The following is a 9,852-nucleotide window of genomic DNA, read 5'->3' as shown; positions in this document are numbered from 1 at the left end:
GCTGAACAGGATACTGCTCTCCCAGATATTACTCCAAAATACACAGGGCTTCGTTTTATTATTCTGTTTCTAGCTGCCTGGCCCTGCACCTCCTGAATAATTTCTCATTTGTAAAACTACCTCAGCCTTATCTGTCCCTCTAAGCTCTTCCTCTTGTCTGGCTCGTTTTTTCCCCTTTTCTTCTTTTTTTTTTCCCCTTGTTCTTTTCTGACCTCCTTCACATTCTCTCTTAAACCTTCATAACAATAAAAACCCTAAATATATTGCCTCCACCTCACCCTCTCTGGGCTTTTTCCTCCCATTTTGGAGTCTCCCTCCCTCAGCTGTTTTCAGCTTACAATAAAGAACAGAAAACTGGTAAGAAATAAGGCAATAGAGGAAGACAGTAAGACTCACTGGTTACTACAATCTCTAAACGCAATTTAGTTTTACTCCATTCAATTCCCACTAAGATGTTGTTTTTGCTGCAGAGGGAGAAATGAAGCATGAAACATGTCAATACACGTAACACACCTAGACACAAACCAAACCCCGTATTAGATCCCTTTAGTTCAGGTGCAGAGCGTTACTAAGGACACACATCCTACAACAAAGATCATACTCTGGGCTTCTACATGCACTGCAGAAGCCTCACCACACTGACCACTCCAAACCACCTCACCACACCTCACTGTGGCACTGCCTTTGTCAAACTACCCTTGATGGCAAGGTTAGAAACAGAACACACACAGAGAAACCACACATACCTGAATTTTAATCTCAATCCGATTACAGTTCTTACAGCAAAGTTTAATAAGGCCATTAATACTGTTACGGTTGATATTGTTAATCAGTATCATACAAGCCTGCACTGGAATGCAGCATAAAGACATTTTTCCCTGACTGTGCTTGCCATTTTTTTTAAGCTATTTTTGGCTTGTCAGTTTAACCCAGACAGTTTGGCCCTGATGCTTTTTTCAGCCATTTACTTCTGTAATAGTACCCTGAACAGCTCCTGCTTTTATTAAAGAGTGAGCAAGGATCCTCTAGTTGTCTGGGGAGGACCAAAGCAGCAGCAGCAGCGTGGGCAAACACATTAGAGGGATGTTGGCAGTTAGTCACATTCAAGGAACACTCAGCACAGAGCTATGTGTTTGCATGCTTAGGGATTTCTGCTGTCAAAGCCACACTATAAAGATTTTAGCAAAATGGTGACAGCAGACAGTAAATTACACTTTATTTGCTAATTTTTCTCCTTACTGACCATGAAAAAGCTTCTGCTGACTGCACTGCTAACCAGAACACTGTACAGCTATGAAATGGAAGAGAAGGTCAAGGTAACAGCAATGTGACATTGTCAGAATGTTTTCACAATTAATTTTAAGCCATAGCATGTGGTGTCTTACAAACAGGGGCAGTGCCTTATTGATGCTAGCGAGGAACAGGCCTCCAAAGCAGGGATGGGGGCGGGGGGAGCACACAAGAATCCCGCTTTGTATTTCTTTTTAAAACAACCATTTGGTGTTCCTGTGTCCCCTCCTATTGGATGAGCTGCAGGATTTACCCTTCCAAACACCATGCACTACACAAAGCTGCTGTTGTTCGGGTTCATTAGAGCGAGGCTGCAAAGCTAACGTGTCCCACGTCTGTAAAGGGGATTCAGAAGAAAAATGATAAAAGCTCTCAGAAGGGAACTCCTCTTCCCTTGCAGTAACAGTACTTTGGAATCCAAGGTATCAAAGCAGTTTCCATCTATCAATCACACCTCTTTATTTTAAGCAAGGAAAACGCTGTTGTAGGTGACAAGTGCAAAATTCATCGTTCAGAGACGCAGTAACGGGACAAGTATAGAGAACTTTAGCAGACAAAACTCAACAATTTGCATTGGCAGCTGAACAGCTAAAGGAAGAGAAAGCAGGTATTACCCTGCAGGGATCATAGTTTGTATCCCTCTATCTGAAATTCAAAGAAATACAGACAATCATGTTCTATTCTGCTGCAGTGCACAGTTCCAATACTATACAATCATGTAATTATACTAATAGAATCTGCTACATAGCGAAAGTAAATTATCATCCTTCAAAAATCAGGAAAAGAAAAAAGTGGGTTCAGTTTTCTGTTACAATAACACTACTAACAGAGATACAAAACTATTTGCTGCAACTTGTTTAGTTTTCTATGATTAACAGCACTTACTCATCTCTACTAAAACGAACAGTCTTACCTGTACCGCACGTGGAAGGAGCGATCTGCACGCATGCTTATCCCAGCATTACTCTCCTCCATTGAGGTGCATTATCAGTAGAGAAAATAATACTGTCTGTAGTAGGGTAAGTACTTTAGTATGGAGAATTGTTGTCAAAACACCATTCCAGTTAGTATATTAAAAAGTTGGAGTAAAGATATCCTAAGCGCCTGTAGAAAAACCTCTTCTTTGTTATTAAGGTAAGGAGGTCACTGTCAGACACATCTTACACCTTCAGAAATGTTCGTGTTCTTTCATCTGTGGCCCTTTAAGCTCCATTCAGCTGCGTTTCTGCAAAGGGAACACAAGATGCTTGGCTTGAAGTCTCATAGTCAGTGAATAACTCATAACCATTTGCAGCTGATGTAAAAGCATAGCACTGCTCCTATCAAGCAGGAAACGTCAATCAAGAACTTAAAGCCAGAGCCAAAGCCTTCTACGTACACATGGCAATTCCTGTAGGCAAGTGAGAAAGCAAAGGTTTAACAAAGCCCAACACTCTCTCTTCTCTTGGAAACGCTGCATTATTTACCCTTGTTAGTATTCTTAGCCTCATGAAGTTCCAAGCAAAAAGCTTAAAGTACAAAAGCTACAGAATGCAAGGCTTAACATAGAAGAGATCACAAACTGCTTTACATGTTCACAGTGCTGCTGAAACCCTGATAATCAGCTGACAGCCCACAGCAGTCAGAACTGGTGGGCACAATCCCATCTGGAGATGATCCATTCTGGAAATTGTCCCACCTGGAATACTACGAGCACAGTGGCCAGCAAAGCTTTAAGCTCTGTTCCCTTTTCCCCTCCCTGGTCCCGAAAGAACAGGGAGGTGTGGGTGATGGTGGTGGTGTGTTTACACTGGCTTCACATTCCAAAATGCTGCAGCATTGTCCTATCAGCTCCAAACTGCTTCAAAGGGAGCAGCCAACAGTTCTGCAGCAGCCAACACAGACATTAGACATGTTTAGGCTAGCTACGAAAAGATTAGCAATAAAGAAACTGTATTCAAAAGTTTACCCACTTTTAAATATATTTTTAGTAGAGACCTTGACACATTTATTGTTCAGTACTATTATTACCTTCCTTTGGAAGCAAACATACAGTTGTGTAATTCACAAATGCATATTTCATCAAGAGACTGCAGAGGTGTCAAAAGACAAGAATAGAGCTCAGAGCTGTCACCAGAGGAAAACACAATCCTCTATATTTAATTGTCAATGTAGGCCATGCCTTTTCCTCTCATTAGTTTTATCAGGTACCAGCTGTGACGATTCATGCTTGCCATCATACTCCACCTTGACAGCAGCCCTCAGACAGACCATCCACATTCTGCCACTTAAACAACTATTTTGTCCTTCCATGCTCATCACTAGGTTTGGCATCAACAACAAGTGGGTGTGGGTCTATTTTTGCAATTACAAAGTGTGACACCTCCAGTTCACAATCCCAGTGCAGCCCACACACTGGGAGGACTGTGTTACAGGTACGCACTCTCCGGAAGTTTGCCCGAACCTCAGATCAGATAACTCACACAGGCAGAGAGCTGTAAGCCACCCAGTCTAAAACCATCCATGAGCACTCCTGCTGCTCAGTAAATGCAAGGGAATTGAAAGTTCTCTTTCACAGAGGGATACACTCATGCCACAAACTAAAAAGTGTGTACTTTGGCAACTTCCACGGCTCAGGAAATGATGACTGTGGTGATTTGTTTGCATATTTATACTGCAACTGTAATCAACTTTAAAAAATCAACAAAAAAAGCCAATTTAGTGATTTGTTTGCATATTTATACTGCAATTGTAATCAACTTTAAAAAAAATCAACAAAAAAGCCAATTTTAAAAAGCTTTTAAACAAAAAGCCAACTTTAACTAAAAAAAGTTATACTTAAAAGCTCATCAGAACACCTGCATTTATTTAAATATCAGTTATTTTTAGCAGTACATTTCGCATCAGCTTTTATAGCTTCTGTCCTCATACTTAACATCCTCTGACTGACACCACTATCTCCCACCAGCTGGAACCACTACTCCTGCTTTCTTCCCTCCCTACTGGCCATACAGCACATTCCTAGTCTTGGGAGGGTGATACAGACACACCCATGTTGGCCAATACATCATCACAGACCCAACAAAAATTACTGGGTCTGGTCTTCATACCTCACTTCTTCACCCGTAACTCATCAGGATGCCAAGTTACACCTCCAGCCACCCCAACATGTAATCAGTAAGCAAACTTAAAGCAGATTAATTAGAGTGGTGAATTCAGAATTGAGGAGGTGGAGGTTGAACACTTCCACAGACAGTACCTCTCAAGTGTACAGTGGCCTTGGGACAATTGTGCTACAGAAAACTAAGCCTTGTGCTTTCAACTGATGCCCCTGAACTACCACAAGTACCTCTGCATGACCAAGCCTTGCCCAAGCTGGTGATCAATGTGGAATTGACTCAGAGGGCCCAGGAGTTCAGCAGAAAAACCTAATGGATTAACAGACACCAGGAGCAGTTTCACACTGTCAGCACAACTAACAGAGAAACTTGCATTTTTAATTAAAATTTTGCGTAGCTTGGAAAAAAACACTTGGGACTTACTAGGGAAAAAAAATATGTATTAATGCAATACAGCTGCTATAAATTTATTCTCTCCATATCTCTGGGCAATGCAAAATCCATATCCACGTTAAAGCGCTGCTTTTTAGGAAAGTATAAAGAGAATACTAAAGTTGCCTACACAACCTGAAACCACACAATTTTACTACTCCAGATACCAAATGCAGGAAGTCCTTGGGTTTTCTGTAATTTCAAAATAGCAGCAAAAAGCCCACAGAGAAAAGACTCGTCCTCCTTCAGAACTGAAATCTAAAATGGTGTTACTAATTACACAGTGGTATGACACTGAAACCAAAACGGACGCCAGCACTACCACCACCACCCCCAAACCAAATGAAGCAAGGCAGAGGTTAGGCAATCAAATGTGGCAGCCAGTTCATAACCCACAATAGGCAAAACATGCACTTGATCAACTCTTTATTAGGAGAAAATGATGAGTCACAGTTGGGGCTTACCCACCGTGGCTATAAACAGTTAAAGGATCTTCAATTAAACCATCAGTACAAAGCTAACTTTGCCTCAAGTCAATGCTTTATCTAAAATAAAAAAAAAGTACTTTTTCATTATTTACTATTCCATCGCAGATTTATACAGAAGCTTGGTGTTTGCATGATGAAAGTACAGCTCACCCTTCCATTACCGTCCCTGCACTGAATCAGTGATACATGTGTTAAAACCTGAATGAGGCTGACTCTCGAGAAAAAATAGAGAAGAAACCAAGAGTCCTCATCTTTAATTCTGATCAGTGTGTATCGAGTTCCCGATAGCAAAAAAACAATAGTTACAACTTCTTTCCCAGAAGGCTGTGTGCAAGCTAACACAGTAGGTTCTAAATACAGGTAAGAAAAGGTTCATTTCTCCTGTGTCCATCCATTCACATGGGTTAATTCCTCTTGGCTCCCCCTCCACTCCTCTCTTTCTGGCAGAGCAGACTAGAAGCCCTGACTCATACATCACTCTGTTAAAGGCAAACACAAGGCCAAGGAGCTTTTCTACATGCCCTCTGGCATTACCTGTATATACTTTCCTCTTATTTCATAGATTAGGAGGAGGTTTTGTCCTCTGTTTGTGGAGCATGTAGTTGAATAGATGGTTTGGGGCTAAAGGTCTGCAACATGGCAAGTCTTTCAAACTCCATATCCTTCTCAATTTTTCCCTTTTGTTGAAGAGCTGTGCTAACACCTCCTTTAACAAGTACACATTGCCTAGCATTATTTTCAATGCTATCCACATTCACCAACACTAAAACACAAACAGTTCTAATGACACAAGTCATTTCTGCCAGATCATACAACAACGATTCCAATCAACCACGATAACTGAATCCAGAAGCAGTATACTCCTCTGAGTCAGAAAGAAGCTTGCCTGCATTCTTACAGGTTTTGTTTCCTTTTATATGAAAGGCCCAAGCCATAGATAAAAACTGCATGTACACAATGCACCAAGAGAAACATCTGTCACACCAAAAACTACAGAAAAATGTACAACTTTCATGTAAGGTATATTCAAATTTCTGTCCAGAATTTATCTCCACTCACACTAAACACCTTAATTTCACCCAACAAGCAGACTGAAATGCAAATACATTCCTTAAAATGGAATAAATGAGAGCAGAAAGAGATGCCAGGAACTTAGGAGAATGGTGTGATACATGAGTGACAGAAAACATATCCTCACTGTTGGTATATTTACAGTACTGTCATAGTTCTAGACTAATTCTATTAACTTTATTAAATGCAAAGATGCCCTAGGAGGCATAGTAAAGATATAGTATAGTTTGTACATAGAAATACTTGATGCATCTGGTGATGATGCCATTTAGTTAATAGTCCTAGAATGTACTGTAGACAAAACCAAACAGTTAGCACACACAATTCCACTCAGAAGAGTAACACAAAGAAGCAAGAAATTCACATACTAGACTGGTGCCAGTGTACAGTGATGCAGAGGAGGCCCTTTCAGTGCTTCCATCACAGAGCATCTTTCCAGAATAGCACATCCTGTTTTCTAGGAGAATCGGTATTTAGCTGGAAAACAGCTTGCTACTTAATGTATATAATTACTGTCAGTGTGCAGGCTAAAGAACCTGGTGTAGCTAACACAAGTAACCACAAGTATTGTTATTGTAGAGCTATTTCTGCACATAGTTAATGTAAATCATCTATTTAAATCCTGAACTAAGGCAATCCCACACTATGACAAAATAAGAAAGGAAGAGATGATCAAGTGCCAGCAGAACACAACCAGTTTCCCCATAAAAAACTAATCAGGCAACTGAAAACTAATTCTAAATGCAGAAAGACTAAGATTTTAGATACAAGAAGTCAACAGAATAACATCCTCTTTGCCTTAAAACAGAGCAAAGTCAGAATAGCTAATAATATTAGGATTCCTTCATTTATTTTTTGTAAGAACAACTTCCAATATTTTACATATTGTCATTCACAGACTGAAAACAAATATTGTGCTGCCTTCTTTCCAAGAATCCCACAACTGGGGGTGAGATTTGCAGTTCTGAAGGGCTTAAATGCCACAACAGACTTCAATGACAGTTCAGAACAAACTAATAACTTGTGATCCTTTTATTCATAGCCTAAGTTGAAATTATATCACCACAAAATCAGTAAGAGTTTTGTTGCCAAGTCCTGAAGGTAAATTTGAACACTGATCCTTTGGGACAATCTCATCATGCAAATGAACATATACAAGGCCTCTCCCAGGCCATGAGACACTCAACCACCTTCAGTTTGGGAAATGGAGCATGTTATACGATGTGGAAGAACACCAGATGGGGAGAGTTCAGCATGCAATGCTGACTATTTGCACTTAAGCTGATAGAGCAAATTGACCACAAATCTCCCCAATAAAACATTCCACCTAGCTCAGCTCCTTCTTGGCCTGTAACATCTTGTTAAAAGAGTTCCTGGTAAGTAAAAGAAAGAAGACAATGTACAAACACCTTACAGAGCAAAGTTACCTTAAGGTTAAGTTACAGGAAGATAAATCTGAAAAGAGAAAAAAAATCCTAGAATCACTGGCAGCAAAACACAACAGCAATTTCAGTGAAGAAATATAGCTGCTATTGCAAATTTCCTGCTTTGCACTGTGATGTTCATGCAGAGATTAGGGAGACATTGAGCACAAAGAACTCATTACCACTCCAGCAAGGTTTTATGCCGCAAGGAGCAGATGCAGCTCTCATAGAACCTGGATTACACAACCAAAATGATCCATGATGGTTTAACACCAGCAGCACTGCCTGGTGCATCACCTGTGCCACTCAGTTCCCAAGCATTAACTGCCTTCTCTACTATGAGTCTCCAGCCGAACAACACACAGCTACAACCTGGAAAAACTGCTGAAGTGCAGGATGAACACATACTACAGTGAGAAGACGATGTGTTGTCTTTTCACATTGTTTGCTTCCTATAGACACAAGAACAATTTATTTATGGCACATCATTTACGAGGATTTAAAGAAAACAGAAGGAATATGCAAAGTCATTTACAACTTGGCACCTCAAAAAATACTAACACCAGAATCTACTCAATGCATTTTCTCCTGTGTGATGATTAACTGGACTGAACTCCATTTTGCCCCCATTGCCCAGGGATTATCCACTGTGTACATCCATTATCACACAAATACAACTGGTCCAACAAACCAACGACCCCTAGGTAAGGTACAGGCTCCAAAGTGCTGTATGCAAGGGAAAAAATTCCTACCAGTATACTAGCAGGACACTGGTAAAAAAAAAAAAGTAGCAAACAGAAATAGTAAAGAAATAAAATACACTTAGAGAGCTTCTCTGTACATCACATATGATTTATATTCCCTGTGACTCAGCTGCATGAAAGCTTTCCTTCCTATTAGTAAAAGGTTTATAATACACAAAAGTTTTATTATATGAACAAGAACCCTATTCCTCCTACACTGCCAAATTTGAGTCTCAAGAGGCAGCTTGACATTAACCATCTGTTCAACACTACATGTGTTTCAGACCATCTCGTACCAGGCTTTCCACTTCTGTTTTTCCTGTATTTTACATTCCTAATATTGTGGTCTTCCACAAAATAACATTTTTTTTCTTTTCTTTCTGGATACTATCATTCGTATAGCTGACTTGCTATTAAATGGCTAAAGAAAAGCCATGGGGATTTTCTGGCACCTAGAATCTTTCTATTCTTTCATTCACAGGATCAGTGATAGCAGTAACAGGTTAATCTCCTGGAAAGTCTCAAGATGAACATTTACTCCTCAGACAAAAACAATTTCGTTAAGATGTTAACCTCCAAAGCTACTGAAACCAAGAGCATAATTCCCAGATCTGGGCAGAAATGACAAAGGTGTGGAAGGCCAGACTGACCACACAAGCCCTACAAAAACTGAATGACCAGAAATACAAATACAATGGCTATTAAATTCAAAAAGGGGCAGATTAGGAAAAACTAAAAAATGATCCTGTTTTAAGCAGAACAGAAGAATCCATATTAACTTTAAAAAAAATAAAAACTTCCCACATGTTCAATAGTTAAAACTTGGACAAATAGCAGTTATTTTTAGGAAAACACCCAATTTCTTACTAAAACTTTCCCTCCCTCAGTAGTGACGAGCCAAGCTGTGCTCTGAATCATACTGCACTGTCATTTGTTGACAAGAAAAGGCTGAGAATTTATGTTAGACACAATTCTAGCAAAATAAGAATCAATTCCTACCCTGACAAGGTGCAAGAGGTAAGACTTGGTTTCAGAATTGCATTGCTCTCTGCAGCACACCAGCAGAAATGGGTTTTCTATGTTTCTGCAATGCTTTTACTCAACACTGATAGTAGGGGCCTGGCTTGCTGACTACCAAACAGAAAGTCTATGTGAAAAGAAGAACTGTTGTCTCCAAATACCTCAGGAAAAAAAGTAAAAGAACATGAATAATTTAAAACCAAGCGACAATGACAGCACAAGAACAGAATGTTAAAGTGTCTATGAATAGCTTTTCAAAAATTACTTTGACCTTCTAATCATCGGG

General features: G+C 39.8%; 1 protein-coding gene across 1 annotated transcript in view; it reads right to left on the bottom strand.

Annotated features, from left to right (window-relative positions):
• Window positions 1-2,514, bottom strand: part of GPSM2 (G-protein signaling modulator 2) — a 16,222-nt gene extending 13,708 nt beyond the window's left edge. Inside the window, exon 1 of the mRNA XM_009084864.1 lies at window positions 2,204-2,514. Within this exon, the coding sequence (XP_009083112.1) occupies window positions 2,204-2,265 (62 nt within the window). The 5' untranslated portion in view covers window positions 2,266-2,514. The remainder of the gene's footprint in view (window positions 1-2,203) is intronic.
• Window positions 2,515-9,852: the final 7,338 nt, after the last annotated feature.

The sequence above is a fragment of the Acanthisitta chloris genome, unplaced genomic scaffold (assembly GCF_000695815.1).
Source record: "Acanthisitta chloris isolate BGI_N310 unplaced genomic scaffold, ASM69581v1 scaffold15951, whole genome shotgun sequence".
NCBI lineage: Eukaryota > Metazoa > Chordata > Aves > Passeriformes > Acanthisittidae > Acanthisitta > Acanthisitta chloris.
This window is presented reverse-complemented; position numbering and strand designations above follow the sequence as displayed.